The 27,048-nt window shown below is 41.9% G+C and overlaps 1 protein-coding gene across 2 annotated transcripts in view; it reads right to left on the minus strand.

Moving 5' to 3' along the window:
- The window catches only part of GLRA2 (glycine receptor alpha 2), a 167,906-nt gene that overhangs the window by 18,980 nt on the left and 121,878 nt on the right, over positions 1–27,048 (minus strand). For both annotated transcript variants that reach the window (XM_028115068.2, XM_028115067.2), the window contains exon 8: positions 17,105–17,254. In XM_028115068.2, coding sequence (XP_027970869.1) covers positions 17,105–17,254 — 150 coding nt within the window. The remainder of the gene's footprint in view (positions 1–17,104; positions 17,255–27,048) is intronic.

Raw genomic sequence — 27,048 nt, forward strand, 5'->3', positions numbered from 1 at the left:
ATCAAGACGTCTTGATTTGTTTCCCACTCCCCAAAGATACTAACTTATTTGATCTGGGGTGGCATCTGGGCATGGAGAGCTTAAAAAACTCCCAGGTGAGATTAAGAACTTTGCTCTAGTGGATTACCTTGTCTCTAGAAAATATGAGGGCTCATTTCTGGTGTGACTTTTGTTGCTCTTGAATAAATCCAGCAGCAGAGTGAAACGAAGTGGGAAAATTCAATAACTTAACCTCCTGATGTTTACACTCATGTCAACTTCTTAAAAAGCAATTAAATTATACACCCAACAAAATTCATACGCCTCTCACCAGTGCAAAGAGCCATATTTTGGATCCACTTTTTACTGTCTGATGTAAATTAAAAAAAAAAAGCTTACATAAAGAGCTAACTTACTAAAGAGGAAATTCCTAATTAAAATGTTTTTCTAGCTGGATGATCTTTCGGGTTATACTAGCCTAATTACTCCGGACGGGAGTGGTATCATTGCTCGTAAGCAGGTTGCAGTCATGAAGCTAAACTTTCTTTTTTTTTTCTCTCTCAAAACCGCAGTCGTCTGCACGCACAGCATGTCTCTGTCCCTTAGATCGGGGTTTCTCAACCTTGGTACTGTTGACATTTGAACCTGATAATTCTTTGCTGTGGATGCTGTGTCTTGTACACTGTAGGAAGTTTAGCAGCATCCCCGGCCTCTAACCACTCAATGCCAATAGCACACACAGTCTCCCACCCACCCCCCAAGTTGTGAGGACCAAGAATGCCTCCAGACGTTGCCAGGTGTCCCCTGGGGCAAGGGAAAAGTAACCCTTGCTTAAGAACCACTGCCTTAGATCAAAGGAGGTTTCCACATCAGTGACTCTCCCTTTCATCTTGAACGTCTCAGTGTGGGAAGCTCTTGGGGTTCATCTGATGCAGATGAGAGGTAGATCATTGGCAAGGGAAGATGAGGCCATTTTCCGGTGAGCATTGACTGCTGCCTTATAGAGTGGAATTTTCATTGCCTGTTTAATTATTTAATTCTCTTTTATTTATTCACAATAACAAGATGAGGTTAGAATAATTCAGTTAACATTCCAAGACGAAACGAAGTTCAGAGATGCCCGTTCCTCCTTGAGGATAGCCCCTCCTCATCAGTACTTTCCCTGCCTAGGAATTGCCACAGTTCCACATGTAACTCTGTTAGGGTTCTTGACATTCTCTACCCCGTATTAGAAAAGTTTTGCACTTAATTTTTCTTATGGATCCCCACAGCTGCATGGAAACAGGTTTCAAGCAGTTTTCATATCCCCTCTTCCCCTTAGCTAAAACGGAACTCTGTACAAAGCAAGCATTCTAAAAAAAAATACCTGAATAAATGAACTCTAGGGTTTATCCAGCAACTTAGAGTGAGAACAAAGAAAATAAGGGCTATTTCCATATACGCACTTCTACACAGAGCCAGGATCATTTATTCTCTAAAAGGCTACACTTGCTTGTGATAATTCTTCTATCAGGTGGGAATAACTCCTGCTTAAGTGTTTCGTCCCCAAATGAGCTTGTTACAAAGAAAAATAATATTGATAAAAGACAGATTAAAACTGATTAGGGAAGCACCAAACTTCTCTCATTCCGTTTGATCTGCTTATGAGAGTCCAGTTATGTTTACATGTAACTACAGTTTGCATCACCATGGAGAATTTTATAGTAATTAAGAGCGAGACAGTAAAAGGAGAAGGATTAAGATATCTGCCATCCTCGCCTTTCTAAGATAGTAGTAGAGCTGAAGGCACAGGCTTGATTTCAGGGACGTAAGGAAATAGAATTGTATTATGAAACCCGTCAGGTTGCTTGGAATACCCAGTAGCACAAAATGTTTTATCAATGCCAACTGCAAGTTGCAACAGGTGGAATGCAATTGTTTTTCTCTAATTTGCAGAAATGACTATTCTGGTTTCAGGGATGCACTCATTGCTCCTTCCAGATCCTGAGCCGTCTATTTCCACACTTTAGGCACAAAACGTATTCCAGGGTCGGTTTGGTATCTAGTGAGGAGGCAGAGGATGGGGTTAAATGGGACTGTAATTGTCATCAGGCTCCTGGCATAAAAGGCATTGCACCTTCGTTTGCTTTTGTTCTCTCCAAAGCAACCCTGACACAATGATTTGTGTGCAAGTAGTTTACTGGGGACATAGTATGGGAAGTGCAGGGAGGGAGTGGGGAAACGGGACAGGGAAAGGAGGAAAGTCAAGGGTGTGTGAATGAGCAGCAGATTACTGTTGACAAATGGAGCTCAAACCTCTTAGAGACAGACTTGAACCAGGGCGTGAGGAAGCTTGGTAGTCAGCTACCCAGCCCCAGCTGTCATTGGTTGAGGGCCACTCCGGAGGCATTCACGTCCTGCCACTTCCAGCTGCTTTGAGTATGGATGGAATATACTAGAGTGGCCTGCAGACACTCTCAGACAGTCGCAGGAATTCATTGCTGTGTGTGGTGGTCAGAATAATGGCTACCAAAGACGTCTGTGTCCTAATCCCCAGAACTGTAAAAGTGTTACTTTACAGGGCAAGGGGAGTTAGCAGGTCTGATTAAGTGAAGGAATTAGAGGAGGAGGGAGGGCCCTAGATTACCCAGGTGAGTTTCGTTTAGTCACATGGCTCTTAAAAGTGGAAAACCTTGGGGCCCCTGGGTGGCTCAGTCGGTTAAGTGTGTGCCTTCGGCTCAGGTTGAGATCTCAAGGTCCTGGGATCGAGCCCCAAGTCGGGCTCCCTGCTCAGCCGGGAGTCTGCTTCTCCCTCACCCTCTCCCTCTGCCCCTTTTCCCGCTCTGCCCCTTTTCCCGCCCTGCCCCACTCATGTGCATGCTCTATCAAATTAAAAAAATCCTTAAAAAAATTGGAGAACCTTTCTCAGCTGTGGTCAGACGGAGATGTGACTATGGAAGAACGGTCAGAGACAACACTGAGGGCTTTGAAGAAAGGGGGCTGTAAGCCAAGGAACGTGGGTGGCCTTTAGAAGTGGGAAAAGGCAAGACATCAGCTTCTTCCCTAGAACTTTGTTACATAGTGAGATAGAGGTGCCACTACGTATTGGTCCCTGGGTTGTTTATTTCAGTGTGGGCTGAGACCTGTAGCTCCAAAGCCTGCTGGTGTCTCACTCAAATTTTACACATTGAATCATTTTTAAAATGGTCCAAACGAGCAGATCTTTAGCCACCTAAAGCCTGCCTGCTTTGCATACCTCATGAAACCGTGTTCAGCATCTGCTGATCAATGATAAGACAGAGCCTTGTGGTTATAAGACCCTCAGCTGCCATGCCTCTTGAAGCTCTCTGACACACACTTCCGCCTGCTGCTGAATGATGTCACCTAGACAGGTAGGCCTCCTCTCTGCTGGGAGTCCCTGTGCCCTCTTCCCTTCTGGGGGGCAGCGCCTTGTTGGAAGCCTCTAACCATCGCATGCCGCCCTGCCAAGCCCATCCCATACAGCTTGTCATGTGGTGCTTCCTCTCATGGGCGTGTCTTTTTCCTTGATCAGCCTCCAAATTGCAGAAACCCCCACAAAGCTTCAGAAGCAATGCATCCTTGCCCATACCTTCTGTTTTTTGCCCACCGAGGCCCATATTGGACTTCTGACCCCCATAACTGTTCCCTCAACCTGAACATCCCTCTTAGCCCCCTTTCACCTCTCCAACTCCTGCTCGTGTGTCAAGACCCAGATGAGTGGTCACTTCCCAGATGCTACGAAGTGGAGGACCTGCTCTATCCTTTGTCCTCACTGAATCTTGCACTTAAACCTCACCTGTAGCACAGTACATGGTTTCTGTATTGAAACCATTTGTCCACGAGTCTATCCATCCTAGGCAAAAAAAAACAAAAAAACAAAAAAAAACAAAAAAAAACCACAGACAACACAAAAAGACTAGTTGATAAAGTTTTTCTTCTCATTTTAACGTTGAATTCCCTTTTAAAATTTTGTGTAACAAGTCTCTTAAAAGGGTCTATATGCAAAACTGGAACTTCAGCTAAGTTTGATGATTATAGAAATATAAAGGATCATTGATGTTAAAGACCCGAAGTAACTGTTTTATCGCAAAGAAAAAAGTGGTGGTAACTCCTGTATTGTATTGGTCACATTTTCATTTATGTATAAAGTGTCCTCCTTTCATTGTTATTCTTCTCCTCTTTACATTATATAGCCATTGCTACCCCCTCCTGGACCATCACATGAGCCATACTTTTGTCTCCCCTTTGCCTTGAGGAGGAAGTGCAACCTTCTTAGCCTGGGGCAGAGCTTTTCCTTGCCTGGCACCTGCTCAGCTCTCTGGGCTCCTGTCTTATTAGTTAACTCTGAGGGAGCCCAGTTGTTGGTTCGCTGCTTGTCTTAGTTGGCTTTTTCTAGAAGGCCCTGAGACAAGGATTTGAATACATATAGTTTATTTGGGAGTTGATCTCAGGAGGCACCAGTAGAGAGTGGGAAAGTGAGGCAGGGAAAGAAACCACATCAATTCAAGGTATATTGGTAAGCAGGTTAGAGTGTGGGTGACGGGCTCAGTCCCACTGGGAATCACTGGGAGCCAGTATAGAACATACTACAGAGGGACAAGGAAGCTGGGATATTTATCTGTAGTCCCCAACCGTTATTGGCAGAGAGCTGTTCCTGGAGTGAGTACTCAGTATTTCTAGCTCGCCCTGCACAAGTTGAGCATGATTCTGGGGCCCAAGATCCCTCCTCTCCACACCATGGCAGAGCAGAGCTTATAGCGGGAAGCCATCATTGTATATAGAAAGGAGGAGTGGCACCGGGATTATGGGTAGAGCATTGACAGCGTTTAGCACCGGGCCCCTCCGGCGTGTTCCCATAGCAGTCCTCTGGCCTCTAGCCCAATACATGTCCGATGTACATGGAAGGTGTGTCTGCTTATCAGTCTGTCTCTCCCTGGACTGTGAGCATCCCCAGGGCAGAGTCCATTGGACTTTGTGCAGGGCTTATAGTAGGTGTGCACTACGTTTACATTGAGTGCCTGAATGAATGAATGGGTAAAATGAGATAGTCTGAAGAGAGGACGCTGAGGATAAGGGAAAGAGAAAAGGATGAAGACAAGCAGGGACAGAAAAACAGGATCTAGTAGGAAGGAAGGCAAAGAAAATAGAACGGTAAACAGGCTGGGATGAAAGAAAGGATTGGAGATACTAAAAAGACAGGGATTTCACCTGCAAGGCCACTTCCTCACATCATTTCGCATCCTGAAAAAGAGCATTCTATACCGTAAGCCCTAAAATAAGACTGTCATAATACCTAGCAAAGTGGAACAAACTAGGAAGAAAAGCACCTTATGAACATTTCAGGCCTCTGTGTCCCTGACAAGTACCAGCTCTTCACGCCCGTGGTCTAGGGGAATTGCAAAGTACCATGACATTTATTTATTCTGGCTGGCTTTCACAATTAAGTCCAAACTCCTAATCCACACAGGTCCGTTAAAGCTTCATCTAAACTCCTCAACCTTTAAGACAAAAAACAAACATGTCTTCTACCTCCCTGGGGAAGTAGTTACAACCTTTTCAACATCCTGCTTGCTAAGGAAGCAGTTGTTACCTTAATTAATGATCTACAAAATCCTCTTTAAACACCGTGTGCAAACATGTGGCAGAATATAGGGGGAAATGCTAAAGGACAAGAAAGAACACACACCGTTTCACTGTATTCTTGAAAGAAAAAAAAAAAAAGCTAAGATGATGGAGTTTCCTTCCCAAGGACAAGGAGAAAGGAGCCCTGTCAGGATTTCTAGTCTTAAAATGTCTTTAAAAAGTACTTTATTTTCTGTTTGGTAATGGTTCATGGCTAGTTTTTCAACACGGAATCACTGGGGTTAATGTCCTTGACATGATTACGGATACATCAGTAGCAAAAGTATGAAGTAATGATAACATTTTCACTACTGAAGGCAGTTGTAGGGGTTCTTTGGACCCTTAGTACTCAGTGTGGCTCTCGAGACTAGCAGCATCAGCATCACCTGTACCTGGCACATACTTGTCGGAAATGTCTCAGACTCTGAGTCAAGCTCGGGGCTGCATTCCAGGACTCTGTTGGACCTAGGCCTCCAGGTGATTCTTCTGTGTACCATAGTTAGAGAAGGACTGATCTAGAGCAGGTCAAGAGGTAGCCCATACTCCAGCAGTAGTCTGCAAGTGGACAAGTGTGTTTGTCATTGGTTCTTCTCAATTCCTGTGCCTCTTGCTGGTCCAAGTAGTAAGGATTCTTATATGCATTCTCACAGTTTTAGTAACCTACCCAATTCAAGAGTTCCCTCTAGATTCTTTCTAGAATGGATGAAATCGTGGGTCTCTTTAACATTGTCCTACTGCCCTCACTTTCTCTTTAACACTAAACATCATTGTGTGCACCTCTTGAACCACACACATTCAGGGGTTAAACTTAAAAATAAGCTTTTGTTATGACTGTTAACACCACTGAGCATTCCCTAAATAGGTGTGATAAATAACTTAATTTTTTCCTACCCACATACAAGTATCTTCATCTCCCAGAATTTGGATATTCAGAGTGTGAACTTAATAGTTCCCATATAGGGGCCCTGCCTTACCTCCTACATGAAGCTATGCATAGCATCATAGACTTGTTTTCTTAGGGTGTGTGGTGTGCAGATCCATATGATTTATGTTTCAATGAAGCCAATCAGATGGAGTTTTCCTTCATACTCAACTGAGTGTGCATTTGAATAAATCAAATTTTCAAAGATAGGCTGCTGGATAGAACTTGCCTTTTTCTAATGTAAGGGAAAGAACTGGCCATCACCTAATGAGCCCCACCCACATATGAATCATGGAGGAATTTACTCTGAGGTTTGCAGAACTGAAAGTGCTCTCCTGACTTCGTGGGCAGATGTATGCCAACTGTGTCACCCTTGCAAACAAGAAATAGGAAATAATTAGGGTATACTTTTCAATATGAAACAGTCCTAACTGTTCTAAACCAGGGTTTTCTCTACCATGGCACTATCAACATTTAGGGCTGAGTAATTTTTCATTTTATGGTTGGGGGGGCAACCCTGTACATGGTAGGAAATTTAACAGCACCCTGACCTCTACAGACTAGATGCCAATAGCACCCTTCCCTTAGATGGGACAACCAAGCCTATCTCCAGACATTGCCACATGTCCCTAGGGGGGCAAAACTGCTCTGGCTGAGAACCACTACTCTAAGCCTTTGGAGTGGAAAATGAGAGACCTTATGCAAGATTCTCAAAGGCTGATCCTATTCGACTTACAGTTCAGTGGATTCATTTGCTTCGATCTGTGGGGTTGATTAGGCTTCGTGATAGTATCATTTGCATTTCAATAGTCGCCTTTCAGAGTCAGTTTACATCCTAATTGGGTTAGAAGGGTCTTCATGGGTTCTCACCTTTGGAAAAAGTGCCCTGGTACTTAGGAAGTTTAGCCACAGCCCCATAACTGTGGGGGATAAAATGGAAGAGTTCAGCTTGCCCCTAATTCTTCCCACTTCTCTTGTTTAGACACTATAGAGTAGAAGCACGAACTCATTATTTCAATCCTATGATTATAAAAATCACTGTACATGGGTCACATCTTGCTGTGCAATCTAATTTTCCTTTGTGCAAGAAAGACAAGAGGAATGCAAATGGGGGAGGGGAAATGAAGCTATTTAAAATGTTTGATTTTAATCTGTAGAATATGCTCCCCATTAAATTGAACAAAAGCTTTATGACCCAGAGAGAAAGTAGATATGAAAATGAACAATCACTAAACATAGAATTTACCATGTGCCATTTTTTTTTTTTTTATTCTATGAGCTTTACTCATAGGAACTCATTTTATTCTCACCACAGCCCTATGAGGGGAATACTATTAACTCCATTTTACAGATGAGAAAACTGAGGCACAGAGAGGTTTTTGTGGGGTTTTTTTGTTTTGTTTTTAAGTAACCTACCAAGGTCACAGGACTGGTCAATTACAGTGCCTGCATTTGAATGTTTAGGCCCCTCATTTTTGGAGAGGAAGCCCACAACTCCAAAACTTGAATCCCTCACAGGATACTCACCTCAGACAAGGCTAGACTGAGAACCTGACAGAGTCAGACAAAACAAGGCTACTTCATAACTTTGTCTAAGCACAAAAAAAAAAAAAACAATGTCACTATGCTACCCACAAAATACTCATCATCCAGCTCTTGGTTAAAGGAAGTGACTACTCTTTCTTTAATGACTATTGTTTTATCCACACATGAGTCTGCCCTTCTATAGATACGTTATTGAGATGCCCAATTATAGAATTTACCCTGCCTTTTTTTTAGTGAGAGGGAAAGGGGTTGGGGGGGGCAGAGGGAGAGGGAGAGAAAGAACCTTAACCAACCTCAATGCCCAGTGGAGCCTGATATGGAGCTCGATCTCACAACCCTGAGATCATGACCTGAGCTGAAATCAAGAGTCAGACGTTTAACTGACTTGAGTCACCCAGTCACCCCAAATTTCCCCCTGCTTTCTGATAGCACCCACTCTAGAGCAAAACCCCTGCTTCCTTAGGTTTTCCTCCCAAATTACCCAATTTACAGAGGACCTTCTTCCACTGCTCCCTGTGGTGTGTGTTCTTCCTCACTGCAGAGTAGTAAACCCACCTTGTTTAACTACAGCCTTGTTTCTGGTGGTGTTTGGCTGAAGAGTGTTGACACTACTTGTCAGTGTTACAAAGCTAAAAGTGGTAGCTAATTCCAGATGACTAAATCAGTATCAAAAAATTAATATAATCTAGAAAATGGGCCAAATCCAATGAAGTGATAATTTACAGCAATAAAATTAACCTAAATAAATTATTTAGGTTAGAAAAAAGTCAAGCACTTAAAAGGAGATAACTTGATAGCTATTCATATTAATAATAGGAAAAGAAAGACTTGGGAAATTAACAAGCATTAACAAGGTCAAAAAGAGCCAATTTTGGAATAGGATGACTTAAAAGCACTACTGTAATTTAATGCTCTATTAACAACTGCAGATAAAGAGGGGACATTACTGCTCCTTTGTGTTACATGTTGATTATGCCTGGGCTATCTTTCAAATTCTGTGACTCATACTTCAAGATGCCCACTAGCAAACCACAAAAGGGTAATCAGTGTGCTGCATGGCTATAAGCCACATCATAGGAAGAACTAGGTCTGTTTAGTTCAAAAATTTGAGAAGACCTGCCAGCTCACCATCCTTAAGTGTTTGAAGGGATGCCTCCAGGAAAAGAGGAAGGAGATTTTTACTCCTAATGAGGAGGAGGGCTGGTCTGACTGGGGACATTCCAGGACTCCATGGATTTAGATAAGCCACTCCGAGATGACCATTTGCTCTGGGTCCTTGTCTTCTGGCTTTCACCAGTGGGGTCTCATGTCCCATTGGAATGGGAAAATCTAAGGCCCTTGGAAGAGTGGGGAGGAGATAGCGCAGGGCTTCTGGGCCTGCTGGGTGGAGGGACAAGGGCTTCTTCTAAGTTGTTTCCCTCCTGGGGGCATTGCATTCAGGTTTGAAGCTAAAGCCTGGATAAAAATAGTTTATTGTCCTTGGAGGTTTATTTCCATTCAGTAGGGCAATGAGAAGATGATTGGTTGAGAACAAGATTCAGGTATTTCTAGGTAAAGTGTCCTAAATAATATCTACCAATATCTTTCCAATCTTCTATTCTTCTGTAAACATGCGTCCCTTTCTACCCATCGTTGTACACGTTTATCAAAAAGAACAAATTGGTTACTAAGGGTGCTTGAAACAGTGGGATTATTTCAGCCCTGTAGGACCAGGAAATGATCTTTTGAGGAATTAGCAAGTTAGCTAAGAGTTAAAGGATAGATGGGGGGAGGGCAGAAAAGCACAACAAAATGAGTACTGAATTCTTACTTTGCCAACTTACTATCATCTGAGACGTTTTGATCAGGGCCTCACATTCTCACCCTGTTGTCTGGTCAGGTTGAAGCCCCTTATTTTCTTCCTGGGAGGTTGAAGTCTGAATAACGTGTTAACATTCCTTTTAAAAGGCAGCTTATGATGATGAGCACCAGGTGTTGGATGAAAGTGTTGAATGGCTATATTGTCCACCTGAAGCTAATATAACACTGTAGGTTAACTGGATTTAAAATGAACACTTTAAAACAAAGATCTTATCATTAGGTGGCCTAAAAACCATAACTATGTTCTCAAGCAGCCATAATTTCTGTTTTGTCATGGAAAATAAAGAAATCAGGGCTCCGTGGGCAACTGGAAAGATCTGAAACCCGGCCCAATGCCAAAAGTCAGGTGTGGTGCAGCCAGATAATAAAAAGAAAGGAAACAACAAAAGAAAGGGAGAAACTCAGGTGAGGCTTTAAAGTTCTTGTGGGGAAACTGTTATAAACATCACATGGTATGAAAACTTCTTATTGGAGCTGAGGAGGTAACATAAAAATAGGATTTTACCACACAGACCCGGGGCGTCAGCATCTAATAGACTGGGGTTGGCCCAACCGTCGGGATTTACAAGTTCTGTCCGTTGAAGATCTGGGCTTGATTGTTTCTGAGAAACTCTGCTTTGGTAAAATTGACAGTGGCTGCTTTGTGAGATGTAGAACAGATAATCGAAGCAAATCACAAACTGCCTGGCCCCTCCTTGAAAGTGACCCCACTTCATAACTTCGTTGTTTAGTGAGCAGCAGACTTTCTTCCCATGCAAGTAAATGTAATCTCTCAATAAATATCTTCCTTGAATAAATCTTAATGCCAGTGTCACTTTGGAAAATGATTTGCTCTTGGTTTTTTTCTTATACCTTCTAAATAATCAGCCTGTATTGTGCTGCAGAGGTCAGTTCCCCAATGACTTTTTTTCACTGGGAATATTGAACTTTTTAAAAAATGATGTTTTTAGGGGTATCTGGGTGGCTCAGTCAGTTAAGCATCTGCTTCAGCTCAAGTCATGATTCTGGAGTCACTGGATCGAGTCCTGCGTGGGGCTCCCTGCTCAGCAGGGAGTCTGCTTCTCTCTCTCCCGCTGCCCCTCTCTGCTCCTGCTCATTCTCTCTCTCTCTCTCTCTCTCGCTTGCTCACTCTCTCTCAAATAAATAAATAAAATCTTAAAAAAATAAAAATAAAAATGGTGTTTTTAACTCAGGCCACAACCTATTAGAGTCTGTGAGAATTTAGTGGTTCATGACTAGCTGGGCCTGAACTAGGGCATGGTAAGTAAGGCCTCAGGTGCAAAATGTAAGGTGGTGCCACAACCCCAGTGCTCCAGGTCAATATTTTAATGCAAAAACTTCATTGTTAGTGCAAAAAATCCAAGGTGAACAAAATATCAAAATTTCAAATAAAAACAGCATCTGACCCTGTACTCGTGTGCTCACCTCACTTGCCTTACCCTAATCACATCTGCATTTAAAAAGCAGAATAGAGCTTTAGAGTGCATTAGAGGTGTTTGTTTCAAGTATGTCTGTGTCTCAGAGGGAGAGACTGGATCATAATGTAAGATCTAAAATGTGAAGTTCGCGCAATAGCAGTTAAGGTCAGGGACTCTGGAGCCAGACTTCCTGCGTGTGTGGCTTTGGGCATTTTGCTTAACCTCTCTTTGCTTTAGTTTTCTCATCTGTAAGATGGCGATAAGAATACTGCCTTCATTATTGATAGGAAGACCACATAATTTATCCCAACAAGGGCAATTTTGAGAGTGGAAAATGACACTAACAGACAATACAACTCTCTGATGTTATTACAAAATAAAAATGCATTATCAAACAAATTATCCTGCAAAAAATGACAACATTCAGTCCTGAACTATCAGATGCTCAACAGCAAGACTGCTCAGCCTCTGTTTTGTTTTTTGTCCACTGAACCTATGATTTTCCATGTGTTCCAGCTAAGTGGTGGCCTAGTGGTGTCATGGATTTTGTATGCCATGTCATGGACCAAGGCTGGCACCCCAAATGGCCAGCAGGATAGTAGTGTCCCCCCACTGACAGAGGCCAAAAGAAAGGCTCCTTTATCCCTAGTCTCTTGTGTCCAAGTGCACTTCATTTTGATATCAGCAAGCTCCCTTTGAGCTATCCTGGAAAGAGAGTGATATGACATTGCTTCTGGAAAGGGTCAAGAAAAGAAGCCAGGGATAGTGATGGTTATTTTTTAGATTTGACTACATGTTAAAATGAGAACTCGTCCACTGTACGTGTATGCTCCCACCCCAGAAGATGACCAAACCCACTTCATTTTGTTTTAATGCAAATATTAATAATTTGTTTAAAATGAATAATCTATAGCAAATGCTAAATTACACCAAGGCATCAGGACAATATGCAAGACCAGGACTTCCCATAGTAAGCTGGGCGGTATGACCACACTATTCACCTAGTTGTTGTGGGGATTAAGTCAATTACTATATGGAAAGTGCCTAAAACAATGCCCGGTATATAGTAAGCCCTCAATCAATGTTAGCTCTTATTACCATTATTTTTCTTACCATGGTTCAGACTTAAAAAAACTTAAAGTACTGCCTTAGAGAAAAAGACGCCATTTTCTAAGGGACACATAATTGGAAATGCCTCCTAATCTTTTTTTTTCCTCCAAAATTTACTTGTCAATGAAAATAATAGCCTTGACTGCAAAGGTCCAAACATGATTTGTTTTGTTCCCCACCTCCTTCTCACGTCTTAAATTTGTTAATTAAGCTTTGTTTTTTGAATGGCCATTTTGAGATGCATCGTCAAACTCCAGAACAGCTCCATGCAAAACATCTAAACTTGGATTTCTCAGTTTTTTTGACAAAGCAGTGACTACCAACGCCAACTGGCATCTCTAAGGAGTCTCCCCTTAATGCCCGCCACTGTCAGCCTCTCAGGTGTCCTTCTTGATCCTCTCTGCAGTGCCCAAACTATCTTGCTTTCTTCCTTATTTAACCCCAGCTCCTCTGGAGCCTCTGAAGTTGAGTTCATTCGACTTCATCACTGGTCTCCTTTATCACTGCTGTCATCTGCCAGCCTCCAGCCCTTAGTAGTTGATGACTTTAGGAACTCTTTCATTATCAGCTCAATACCCATGAATGCCATCTTTCGTGGAGGGTCTTCAATAACCAAATGGACAACTGGCCCCATCCTTGGCCTTTCAATTCCTGGAATGCCTCGCTGTCAATTTTTCCTCTGCTGGACCTTAGCCAAATACTCATGTTCATACCCTTACCCTTGTCTTTACATCCTGTGAAATCTTGATTTTTGAACTTTTCTTTCCCCCGCTCACCACTGGTTTTTGTCCTTCCAGCGCAGTTATTTTAATATTCTTATTTCAGCATTTCATTGACCTCAGTGAAATGGCCAATCCATGAGTAGCCAGTGTATCCTTCATGTTCTCACTTTACCTACTTTAGAGTCCCTGGTTCATCACTACTGGTCCCTTGCAAGCACCCTTAACTCCCCTGCTCTCCCTCCCACTTTCCCTTCCTCTCCTCCAACTCCTCCGTTGTCTTTTTTAAAGCTACAGTGTTTTATTAGTTTTAAATGTACAACATAGTAATTCAATTCCATATATCACCTGGTGCTCATCATGACAAGTGCACTCCTTAATCCCCATCACCTATTTCACCCATCCCCCCGCCCACCTCCCCTCTGGTAACCACCAGTTTGTTCTCTGTAATTGAGTCTGTTTCCTGCTTGGTCTATCTCTGTTTTTCCTTTGCTTGTTTGTTGTTTCTTAAATTTCTTATATGAGTGAAATCATATGGTATTTGTCTTTCTCTGACTTATTTCACTTAGCATAATACTCTGTAGCTCCATCCATATTGTTGCAAATGACAAGATTTTGTTATTTTTTATGGATGAATAATATTCTATTATACACACACACACACACACACACACTACCTCTTTTTTATCCATTCATCAATAATGGACACTTGGACTGCTTCCATATCTTGGCTATTGTAAATCATGCCGCTATAAACATCAGGGTGCATGTATCCCTTTAAGTTAGTGTTTTTGTATTCTTTGGGTAAATACCCAGCTGTGCAATTGATGGACAGTAGGGTAGTTCTGTCTTTAACTTTTTGAGGAACTTCCATACTGTTTTTCACAGTGGCTGTACCCATTTGCAGTCCCACCAACAGTGCTCCAGTGTTCCTTTTTCTCCACGTCCTTGCCAACACCTGTTTGTTTCTTGTGTTGCTGAATACCTATTCTTTTCAAACTATTCCAAAAATAGAAAGGGAAGGAAAGTTTCCAAATTCATTCTATGAGGCCAGTATTACCTGGATACCAAAACCAGATAATAACACCACTAAAAAAGAGAACTATAGGCCAATATCCCTGGTGAACATAGATGTAAAAATCCTCAATAAAATACTAGCAAACTGAATTCAACAATACATTAAAAAAATCATTCACCATGATCAAGTGGGATTTAATTTTGGGTTGCAAGAGTGGTTCAATATTTGCAAATCAATCAATGTTATACATCAATAAGAGAAAGGATAAGAACCATATGATCATTTCAATAGATGGAGAAAAAGCATTTGACAAGGCACAACATCCATTCATGATAAAATCCCCCAACAAAGTATGTTTAGAGGGAACATACCTCAACCTAATATAGGCCATCTATGAAAACCCACAGCTGACATCATCCTCAATGTGGAAAAACTAAGAGCTTTTCCCCTAAGGTCAGGAACAAGACAAGGATGTCTACTCTCACCAGTTTTATTCAGCACAGTACTAGATGTCCTAGCCACAGCAATCAGACAAGAAAAAGAAAGAAAAGGCATCCAAATCAGTAAGGAAGAAGTAAAAAGCAAAACTTTCACTATTTGCAGATGACATGATACTATATATAGAAAACCCGAAAGACTCCACGAAAAAAACTGCTAGAAGTGATAAACGAATTCAGTAAAGTCACAGGATACAAAATCCACGTACAGAAATCTGTTGCATTTCTATACACCAATAATGAAGCAGCGGAAAGTGAAATTAAGTAATCCCATTTACAACTGCACCAAAAATAATAAGATACCTAGGAATAAACCTAACCAAAGAGGTGGGAGATCTGTACTCTGAAAACCGTAAAACACTGATGAAAGAAATTGAAGATGACAAAGAAATAGAAAGATATTCCATGCTCCTGGGTTGGAAGATTTCTACAATAGCCTCCTAACTTATCTGCTGCTGCTATGCTTGACCCCATGGACCATCACTTGATACCCTGGTATTTGCTGTGTTGAAACTAATTTGTGGATTCCAGTCAGTTGGAATGAAATCCATTCCTTTATACTGACCTGCAAAGTCCTGTATGAATCTGAAATCACCTATTCCTCCAACCTCATCTTCTTTCCTCCTGCCTGCTCTAGTATTGCCCAGGTTTCTGCAGACTTAAAATATGACTCAGTTGGGACTCTTGTGAAATTCTCAGCGACCTCCCCTTGCAGACTCTGATTCATAGGTTTAGGAATCTGTACAAGAAACTACTTTTAACAAGCACTCCATGTGACTCTTATGATAAGATACAGATACAGCCTAAGAATCTTCCACATAGCATTCCAAGGAAGTCCTCCCAATTATTCAGAATTGGGAAGCAAAATGAAACTCGTTTTCCATTTCTGGTCTAGGAGAGTATGCAGTCAGTGGCCATCTACTATGCTAAGCCAGGGAATTCTGGGAATACAGTTTATGTGCTGGAATAACCTCACATTCCCGTAATTTCCTGGGTGGCACAGGTGCCATTTGTGCAGATTCCTGTGGCTGAGGATGAAGAAATCGTTATCATCAACAAGGAGGCAAGGAGGAGAAAGTTGAGAAAGGCTTGATACTCAACAGTATACAGCAAAGAGAATGTGTGTTTCCATAGGCTATGATAGGGCAAAATATTCCTAAGAGGTAGAGAAGAAAAACAGGGCAATCAGCCAGATACCAGTCTAGAGTATGTGCAGGAAACATTTTGGTAGATGAGGTCAGGACTCTGTGAGCTCATATGCATACGAGCTCCTCAACGTAACCAATATCCAAATCACAATAAATGTTTAGCTTTGCATCTAGGTATTTGGAAGCATTAAGATTGACAGTGAAACATTTTTGGCTTTCTTCCAACAGAGTAGTATATAACTATGGCTTTAATAGCAAGTTTAATTTCTTACATTTTAGGGGAGCAGATTTTGAAAAGTATCTGTCATTTCCTGTATGTAACATTTTAACTTCAGTCCTCTAGCGACTGGCACTAGGATCCTCCATATCAAAGGGCATGTTTCTCTCCCACAATCTGAAACTGAAAACAAGGGCAAGCCTCCTGGTGTCGCATATGAAATTGGATCATAAGCCAGAATAGTGCTTTTCCAACGTGTACACATGCTGAAATTCCCTGGGGGGAGCTTTAGAAATCCTCACTACTGTGCCCCATCCCAAGACTGGGATTTAATTGCTGTGGGGTGTGGCCAAGGTTTGGGATTTTGAAAGATCTGCAGGCTATTCTAAGGGGTAGGCAAGTTTAGGAACCACGGAGCTACTGATTTTGAGCATCTGTCTGAAACCTCAAACCTCTGGATGGTGTAGAATTTGGGTTTATGCATTAAAGTTTAAGTTGAGACAATGAGATCAGTTTGATTGGATTTATCAAGTTGTGACCAACCTGGGTAGGGACCTTATTTACATAAAACCAGAGCAATTGATGAGAAAGTCGAGGTAGCTATGTACACAAAGTCACATACACGCAAATTATTAATGTTCAAAACAACAGGATTTTAAAGCAATTTTGTCAAATTGAGTATAGATCTCCAATTAGAGTTGCCCGATAAAACACAGGGCTCCCAGTTAAATCTTAATTTCAGATCAACAAATAATTCATTAATATAAGTATCTCCCATGCAATACTTGGGACATCTTTATACCAAATGCTGTTTGTTGATTTAAACTTCAAGTTTAACTGCATGCCTTGTGCTTTTATTTGCTAAATGCGACAACCCTGCCCCAATTTTAAAGGACTGACCTGAGCACTAATTCAGTCTAGTAGGACACCTCAGGACCAAAATTAACCTTAGCCTCTTGCTCATTATGTATTCTATTTTCTGAATTGCACTGCCTGGGTAACTACCTCAAGCTCTACCCGACTTTGTCTGCGCTGAGGGTCAACTGTACCTTATTCTGTCTCTTCTGTCTTCTCCGGAGCCGCAGGAGCTCCTTGTGTTGTCTGGAGACAAAGTTCACGGCCGCGTACTCGAGTAAGGCAGCAAACACAAACAGAAGGCACACCGCCATCCAGATGTCAATCGCTTTCACGTAGGAGACCTGAAAGAGAGAGAGAGAGAGAGAGAGACAGAGGAGGGGGGCACTGTGAAAACTCATGGAGAAATCGGGTTCCTCGTGTTGTGAGAAGCAGAACACCTCATTTTCCTTCATCAAGGATTTTCTCTCCTTTCCTTAAGAGAGAGCTTAAGCATTTTCCTTTCCACTTTGCAGACTCGGGCTGAGCAGTGAAAATGACATGCCCTTTGCCCCAGGCCTTTTGTTCTGTCTCTCTCAGTATAAGCCCATCTGCTCAAGTAGCCTCGTCCCTGAGACCAGCTCCAAAGATGACTACGAGAATTTCCTTAATGGAAAAAAAAAAAAAAAGAAAAGAAAAAACAAAATTTTGAAGCTGCTTATTTCCTTCCATTTTTTCTTAATATTTAAAAACTAGTATAATTAAGATCATTCCAAAACCTTGGATGAGAAAGAAGCTATCTATGTGTGGCTTTGGACCCTTCAAAAACCCATTTGTAATTTCCATCAATCTCTTGATCCTGACAATTAAAACACATTTCTAAATGGTTTTAAATTATCACAATTCAAAAATATTCAACCTAGGTAAAACATCAGGGCTCGGTCTTGGGAAGGGATCTGGTTAAAAAGGAAATTTTTAACACTTCAATGGTTGGCTGAGTGTTCAGTATCCCTTAAAATTTGAGAAATCAGATTCTGAAAGCAAATAGTTTTTACTTGCAATGGAAAGTGCCCCTCATCTCATCTCATTCCCACTTATTTTTTTTAAAATAACTAGATGGTGTTGTAACCTACTGGACCCCAGACTACAAAAGATACTTATCAAACTGCTGGCTGAGTGTGTACTATCTAACTCTAAGTTTTAATAAAAGGATTTATCTATTTATTTGAGAGAGAGAGAGGGAGGGAGAGGGAGAGCACACCAGCAATGGAGGGGCAGAGGGACAGGGAGAAAAGCAGACTTCCTGCTGAGGGGGAGCCTGCGGGGCTCGATCCCAGGACCCTGAGATCATGACCTGAGCCAAAATCAAGAGTCAGACACTTAACCGACTGAGCCACCCAGGCACCTCACTGTAACTTTTTTTTAAAGACTTATTTATGTGAGAGAGAGCAAGCGCGAGAGCATGCGTTGGGGGTGGGCAGAGGGAGAGGGAGAGAGAGAATCTCTAGTACACTCTCCCCTGAGTGTGGAGTCCGATGTGGGGCTCAATCCCATGACCCTGAGATCATGACCTGAGCCACAATCAAGATGCTTAGCCAGCTGAGCCACCCAGGCGCCCCTAGCTCTAACTTTTAAATAGGGTTTCCAATTATTTTGATATCAGACACTGAGTGTTTACCAGCCAGTACCATAAGTATTTTACGTGCATTTTCTAACCATCACAACAACTGTATTACCCCCATTTTCTGATGAGGAAACTGGAGAAGGGTTAAATTATTACTCAAGGTCACAGAGCTAGCTAAATGACAGAGCTAAGATTGGAATTGGATTCCAGTCTGACTGGTGGATTTACACACACACACACACACAAACATGCTACTAGGATTATACAGTTTGTATCTTACATTTCTCTTTGATCTTTAGAGTGAACATTTCTTACATCATTTAACTGTCTTCTAAATCATGCTTGCATAATGGTCCAGACCACGATGAATCATTTTGTATTACAGGGCATCTAGGTGATTTGAAGTTCTATTGTTCGCTACTATAAACTTTGGGGCTATGAACATCCTTCCCCTAAAATATTTGGCTGTATCTCTAATTATTTGTCAGATCAGTTTTTAGAGTGGGATTATGGGAATAAATTATAGGAAAACCAGCTTCTGACTGAGAAAGTTAAGAGCAACACAGTGGATGAAAAAGCAGAGGCTCCAGAGTGAGATGCCCCAAGCAGAAAAGAGCGCCCTGTTCCTGACTAACTCTATCATTTTGCCAAATAGTTAAACCTCTTTCTGCCTCCCATCCTTGTCTGTGTAATAGGGACAATAATACCTATCTCAGAGTTACGTGGCGAAGATCACTTAATATATGCAAAGTGCTTAGAATAGTGTCTGGCACAGAATAAGTGCTATATAAATGTTTGCAATTATTCGTCTACATAAGGGTGTGATTTTGTTAATGGAGAAATTTTGGAAGAGAGAGAAAGATCAAGGAAAATAAAAAAAAAATCACCCATGATCCTAATATATTCCAATTCTTATTTTTAAGGTTACCACCTGCTTTATACTGTTCGTCTCGGTCAACCTGATCTACTCGTCAGTCCCACATATGTTGTGACAATGTGGTCCAGTACTTTGTCATCTCCAGCACTTTGAATAGATCACCCTTCCTACCTGGGATGCTTATTCTCATTCTTTCTGATTCACAGACTCCTCAGAATCCTTCAGGACTTGACTCAGATGTCGGCTCACCTGGGAGGCCTCCCCAACCTTCCTGCTTTCTGCCTTCTGGGTTAGGAGCCACTTTTCTTTGCTCTCTCATCATTCTCTATTGAACTTGTCCGTTCTTACTCCATGAACTTCCCTGATCCCACCACTAGACTATAAGCAGTTTTTTTTTTTTTTTTTTTTTTTTTTTTGGACAGGCTCTGTATTATTAATCTCTGTATCACCAGCACAGGACCTAGGAAATAGTAAGCATTGGATATGTGGGATGGATGGATGGATAAATCAGTGATTGAATGACAGAAGGAATGATGGAAATATCAGGCCATCTTTCCATCTTTGTATTAAATTTCAACAATTCTACGCTATGTAACATTACTCACAGTTGCATGTATTTGATACTTCTAGGAGTGGACTGTTAGTGCATTTTAATTCTCTCAGCACCCTTAGCATGCCTGGAATGTTTCTTCCCTTAATAAGCAATCATTTGTCTTGTGTTTGCTCTTCTGGAGCAATCCTGTTCCACTGTAATTTGTCTTATAGTTGCTCTTGTGGAGCAATCCTGTTCTCCTGTAATAATAGAACATTACCAATCACAGCATTCCCAGTTATATATTATTCAGAAGGCCCGTAAATGTTTTAAGACCCAATAATGAGAGGAATTTGTCAGTGCCTGAGATATGTCCATACCACAAGCTAAGTCCAATAGAACTGACCATCATTCCTCCCCTTCCTGGTGTTTATAGCATTTAGTAATTTGTAAACCTTTCCCCCATCTCGTTCTGGTCATCAGCAGGCCAAGCACGTATTTGGCTTCTCTTATAACTGCTCATAAATGAGTCCTTTCAGTCTCTTAATCATTTTGGTTGGTCTCTGAGTTTCCTCCAAATTATGAACATCTTTCCAGCACTGAAGTGCTGGCATTAAATGCATTATTCACACGGATTTAGAGGGTGTTGTGAGACAACTATTACATGTGATGTGATGTCCCTTGGTGCTAGTCTCTGAGGATTGAAATGCCTTTTTGTTGCTTTTACCCAGCTCTGATGTCAGATTCCCTCTCTTTGGCTGCTAATCCCTAGATGTTGTTAGCTCACATCTTCCCCTGTCACATTCTTTTTATGATTCTTGGGCTTACATGATTGCTTCCTGAACTACTTTACTACAGTCTTGCAAAAAATAGTTTTCAAAGGTAATTAAGCTCTCAAAATGCTATTATGACTCACTGAGTTGGTATCTTTCCAGGCATATTTAATTCAGGAAAATAAACATTGAGGGCCTACTGTGTGGAAGGCACTGTACTAGGTGGTGGTGGGAGGTAGGGCAAAAAATACAAGGATAACTAAGATGCACATTGATACTTTCCAGATTATACTTCAGAGGACCCCGTTCACACTGTGCTCCAGAAAGTGACATTCCCATACATCACAGAGAAGCAAATCAGGGCTTACGGATCAAATTTGGCCCACCACATGTTTTAGAAATAAAGTTTTATTGGGACACAGCCATACTCCTTCATTTACATATTGTCTATGGCTGCTTTTACACTAAAATGGCACAGTTGAATAGTTGTGACAGAGCCCATATGGCCTGCAAAAACCTCAAATACTTACTATGAGGTCCTTTACAGAAAACATCTGCTATCCCCTGACCTAGACTGTAGCGTTGTCTGGTTTGTCCCGGGGTTATACATCACAGTAGCACTGCCTGATGCTTGAGAAACTCCTGGTCTACTGAGGGACAAAGTCAAGTGAACATATAACTGATACACAGTAGATGGTCCCCTGTGTCAAGGTAGAAGAAAAACCAAAAGGCTGTTGGAATATGGGGAGGTTGATGTTGACAGGGAAGATCAGAAAAGGCTTCATTCTTCAGTGATGTGACATTTGACTCAGGGTTTGTGGAAAGCTGGGACTTTGGTGGGTGGAAACAGCTATAGAAGCAAAGCCATGAAGATGGGAGAGTAGGTTGGCTCAGGGATCGCGAACAGCCTCGTAACCAGGATATGCTAGGTACCTGGGAAGTGCATGGTGGAGTGTGAACAGATAGGCTGGGCCAGCACACTGAAGGCCAGGCCAAGGGGTTTGGGTGTCGGACTGCTCTTAAAAATAAGCTAATGTGGTTTTGAGGTGGGTATAGATGTGTAAGACCTTTTCTAATTATCCTGGTGTTTTTTGTCTTCAAAAGCCAGAGTCTTAGCAAAAGCAGACATTTTCCCTCCTTACCGAAATTTGCCTTCCTTCCTCTTGCCACTTTCAACTCTACACGAGGCCTGTTCTCTTCCGAGCATTCTAACAACATCTCTGAATCCTTTGCTGGATCTTCTTCTATTTGTAATTTGTGTTCCTTGAGCTCTACCTCTTTGATTTTTCCTTCTGTCTTCATGTCCTCAATGAATCCATCCACTCCTATAGTTTTCTTCTTGTTCGTGTGTGTGTGTGTGTGTGTGTGTGTGTGTGCCCATGTCTGTGTCCGTCCTATAGCAGAGATTGGCCAAGTTCTCATGAATCCCACTTCCTTTTCCTGGACCACCAGTAAGATAAATTTGCCACTTTAGTTGGATCCCCCATGCAATGTGGGCAGAAGTGCTATATGCAGTTCAGGGCCTCTAAAATCTCCCATGAGATCCTTATGATTCAACCCTTCTGCAACCACCTTGGATGTCACTCATTTCAGATGGCAGTGCCCAGAGATGGAAGAAGCCTGGATCCCTAGAAGACCCAGGGCCACCCACTCTGGCATTTTTTTGAATGAGAAACTTTCATTATATTAGGCCACAGAGATTTCAGAATTTTGGGTTTTCAACACTTGCAAATTCATCATTCAGTAGTGACTTCTCACCTCTCATTCCTGTGCTAATTCTAAAATGCCTGCAGTTACTATTTGCAAAATCAAACTCATTAAATGCCCCTCCTTCCCTATCATTTGATTTTAATCTTTCTTTCCACTAGCAAATGTAGTTTCACCATTGGTTCTTTACTCACCTTTATCTCTATTATTCAATCTGTTGTGAAAACTCAACATTTCTTTTTCTATTTTTTTAAAGATTTTATTTATTTGAGAGACAGTGAAAGCGAGAGATCACAGAGCTCTGGAGAGGGAGAAGCAGACTTGCCGCTGAGTGGAGAGCCTGATGTGGGGCTCAATTCCAGGACCCTGGGATCATGACCCGAGCCAGAGGCAGTTGCTTAACCGACTGAGCCACCCAGGTGCCCCAAAACTCAACATTTCTTTCTGCAGAGCACCCTTGGGTTTACTCTTTTCTCTCCATTTTAAAGATGTCACTACAACCCTGGCCATCTGTACTGAAACCTGGTTATTATGACTTCCTGACCGAGCCCCCTGCTCCCTGTATTCAGTTCTTCTCCATGGCACTTTATCCTTTTGTTTCTGTGAGATTAAATTTAAAATGCCAATTACATTTTGCAACACATCTGCTTAAGAACTGCCAAGGCTGGGGCACCTGGGTGGCTCAGTCGTTAAGCATCTGCCTTCAGCTCAGGTCATGATCCCAGGGTCCTGGGATCGAGGCCCACATCGGGCTCCCTGCTCCTCGGGAAGTTTGCTTCTCCCTCTGCCAAGGCTGCCTATTGTAGGCTCTAGTATCCAAGATCTTTCACTGCATGTATCCACCCTAGTTAATCAATCTTCTTCCGCTCTTTCCTAACATGAAACTTGTACTTTGTTTAAGCAATTCTGTTTATCCCTGAGGGGGCCAAGTCCAGTCCTACTGAGAACTCCAGTGGTTCATAAATGGGTGTGATTTTGCACCCCAGGGGACATGTGGCAATGTCTGTGTCACACACACACACAGTGGGTTTTCCCAACCAGGGGGAGGGAGGTGCTACTGGTGTCTGGGATGTTGAGATCAGGGATGCTGCTAACTATCCTATAATGCACAGAACAACCCTCACAATGAAGAATTATCCAACCCAAAATGTCAATAATTCTGAGGTTGATAAACTGTGAGATGGAGAAAGCAAAAACTCCCCAAGCCCAGGCATCTATACCTAGTCCAGTGGGTCTCCACTGGGGACGATGTTCTGAGAAGACATTTGGCAATTCCTGAAGATGTTTTTGGTTGTCCCAACTGGAAGGTGGGGTTTTGCCACTGGCTTCTAGTGGCTAGAGGCCAAGGATACTGCTATAAATGCCCAACAAGGCATAACACCCTCCCCATGACCTAGAATTCCCCGGCTCCAAATGTTAATAGTGTTAAGGTTGAGAAAATCTGGCCTATATATTGCTGCCAGCATAGAAACTCTTCCTGCCTTTCCTCTACCTGTTTATTTCCAGAGAATTCCTCAAGGAGTAGCTCAAACTCCATCTCCAGAGTGATGCTTTCTCTGCCCATTCTAGTCCACGGTGGTCTTGCCCATCTTTAGGATTTGTATTACACTTACAGTTAGGATCATACAGTTTAGTCTTTGCTTCATGTATGCATGTTTTATCCACCCAAGTAAAGTATATGATACTGGATACTGGATAAAGACCCAGTAATGTCTTTTGTATCTATGCCACCAAGGACAAGTCTTTGAGCATACCATAAGTGCACCATAGTTTCTGTTGATTGGCAAGTTATCCAAGCCATATATAATTTCAGATTCCTTTCACAATCAATGCTTTAGATGAAGGATCAGCTACCAAAACAAAAATGAGAACAACAAAAACTAAAAGGAAAAAATTCGCTTTGGTCTTTATAGATGATGATATCCAGATTACTTTTTATTTATTTGCATTAAGGGAGAGAAGCATACTTATTATTTTCATGACTTTACAATTTATGTAGTTTGCACACCTATCTGGTAAGAAAGTAGAGCCAGCCAAATGGATTAGATTTTTGTGGCACTAAATAAATGTTGGTCTGGTATTCAAACACATCAGTTAGATGGTAGAGTTTAGCTCATTGCTCAGTTGTTTTGGCATCATGTTGACATTTCTTAGAGATATTTTGCATCACTGTTCTTTTCAAGACTGTTTTGGCATTTTTTTGAAAACTTAGGCAAGTTTTCTTGAGTTACATTTTTTATTAATCATCTACTCAGATCCATTTCAAAAGGGAAAATCAAGCCATGAATTTATTTACTTTAGTCCCATAATTTGTTTTGTTTGTATTCAAAAACTACACCATATTCCATGTCATGAAGCTGGTTGTTTACGGGTTGGGCCATTTTCTACCCAGGGTTTATCCTCTGCACAGAAGAGTGAATCATCATTGTAGGAGGTTTGCCTGAATGTCCTTACAGCTTGGATGCCCTCTCCATCCTTCATGGGCAGGTCACTCGCCTGTGACAATTTGTCAGCAAAAATATATCCACCTTCTCAGCTTCTGGGCTGACCTCAGAGAGCTGTGACATTCCTCCGGCAGACAAGCAAGGAGGGTAAGTTATGAACACATATGGAGAGAAGTTCTCTACAGTAGAGAAAAATCACAAATGACTATGATCGACCAAGTAGTATTTTTTTTTTTTTAAAGTAGGCTCCATGCCCAGTGTGCAGCCCAACTTAGGGCTTAACTCACCCTGAGATCAAGACCTGAGCTGACATCAAGAGTCAGACGCTTAACCCACTGAGCCTATTTTTTAATGGAAAAAAAGACAAAATGGATTCATAGGGCAATCTCAAAATACTAAGATATTTTTCTTTCTTTAAGTGGAATGGTCTCTCACACCCACCTGCCTGAGTCAATGTTTATTCTCAAACTATACATACAAACCATTGATAAACCAGAATAGAAGCTTTTCTCCTATGTATAGTACAATTGCTTCTTACCTAATTTAGAAGGCAAATTTTTAATTAACCCTTGTTAATGCAGCTGTTGAAATGAAGGATACCTGTTGGTCACAGTAGCCTGACTTGTGCTTTCATTACATGGAACAGAAGCCTTTAGCAACTCCAATGAACTTGTCTTTCATTCAGTGCCATGAAATATATCACCACTCTCTCCATCCCCATTTTATGGGGGAAAAATAATTTTATCAAATGCACATCTAAATCTTATACAGCTGGTAATCAACAATAGAGGAAATGAGAATCCTGGTTTTTATTTTCTGTTTTGACTCTTACCTACATTCATTCACTGTAAAAATGTCATCAGAAAAAATATAGATAGTTGAATTAATCCTAGTGCCAAAGATTCATGGCGTTGTACAATTTTATCTTTATAATTTCACTGCCAAGTTGCCATTTTTATTGCCTAATTAAAGAGCTCACATCTGCTGTTTAATGCCAGGAAAATCAGATTTCCTTGGCAGAGAGGGATGGAGGCAGCACCGAGTACCTGGCCCATCCCAGTGTCACTACCCCTGCCCCATTTTCTCTTTACGTCTTATGCTCTTGCGGGGGTCTGGGTAGAATATTGAGTCAACACTCTCGTGAAGGTGCTATTTGCAGAAACAGCCATTGGGTGGCAGTGCCTCCAAGCCTGGTATCTGCAGGAGGCAACTAGAAAAAATGGTAGTCCTTAAATCACAAAACTTTCATAAGGACAAACCTGAACGACATGCAGGGACCAATTCGTTTGTTGGGTGGCACACAGGCCTAGAAAGCTGGATTATTTCCAAAGATGAATAAGTTTCTCTCCATTATGGTGGTCAGCAAACTGTTCAAAGTAGCTTGCCAAAACCTACTACCTACGTGAGTTTTTATGGGTGGAGAGGTTAAGAGAAGGGTAGAACTGCCAGCCCCAGAATATACAAGGACTATTAGATGGTAATCCACTTTTACAGGCACCAGAGGGACACCCTGTGGCAAGGGACCCCTAAGTCTCTCAGCCTTCTGAAAAGGTAGGCATCTGGGGAGGATGCCAGTGCTGAGTAGGTGTAGGCTTTTCATCGTTCCACAGCAATCATGATGGCAGACTCCTGATTCATGCCCGCGTCTGAGACGATCAGTAGGTAAGAGCGGTGAGGAATGGGTGATTCTGGACTGTAAAATGGTGGCAGTCTGAGAAACCCAGTTCAACCCACAATTATAGAGAAGCCATTTCCTCAAGAACACCTAGAATCCTTTCATGACTTCGGAGTATAAGAGACTTCTCCCCATGCTGACCTTCCCCACAATATACCTGAATCCTCTGAGCACTGGGATGCTACATCCTGGGGATAAAGAAAAGTATTCTTTTGGTAGAGGGACAAAGACTATTTCACAGCTGAGGACATAGTGTGAGATGATAATTGAATGTCAGAATGTGTGGTAGCTGAGAAGTTTACCACCCAACTCCTGGCTTCTGTCCCGGTTTAACATCAGCTTTGTACTTGCATGTGAGCTCATGTGGAGGCCGCAGGCCAGTGAGGATGTCTCCATGATAGAACCTTAACAGAAACCTTCCCTTCTTGGCTTGACACTCTGAGCACTGCTGCCTGGTGCATGCTAATCTAAAGCTCCTGAAGCTATTCAGCTGCCTACTGTTTCATACCATTCAAAGTAAAACTGAA

This window comes from Eumetopias jubatus, unplaced genomic scaffold, assembly GCF_037043125.1.
Source record: "Eumetopias jubatus isolate StellerSeaLion01/CBP00866 unplaced genomic scaffold, mEumJub1_p1.0 scaffold_11, whole genome shotgun sequence".
Lineage (NCBI taxonomy): Eukaryota > Metazoa > Chordata > Mammalia > Carnivora > Otariidae > Eumetopias > Eumetopias jubatus.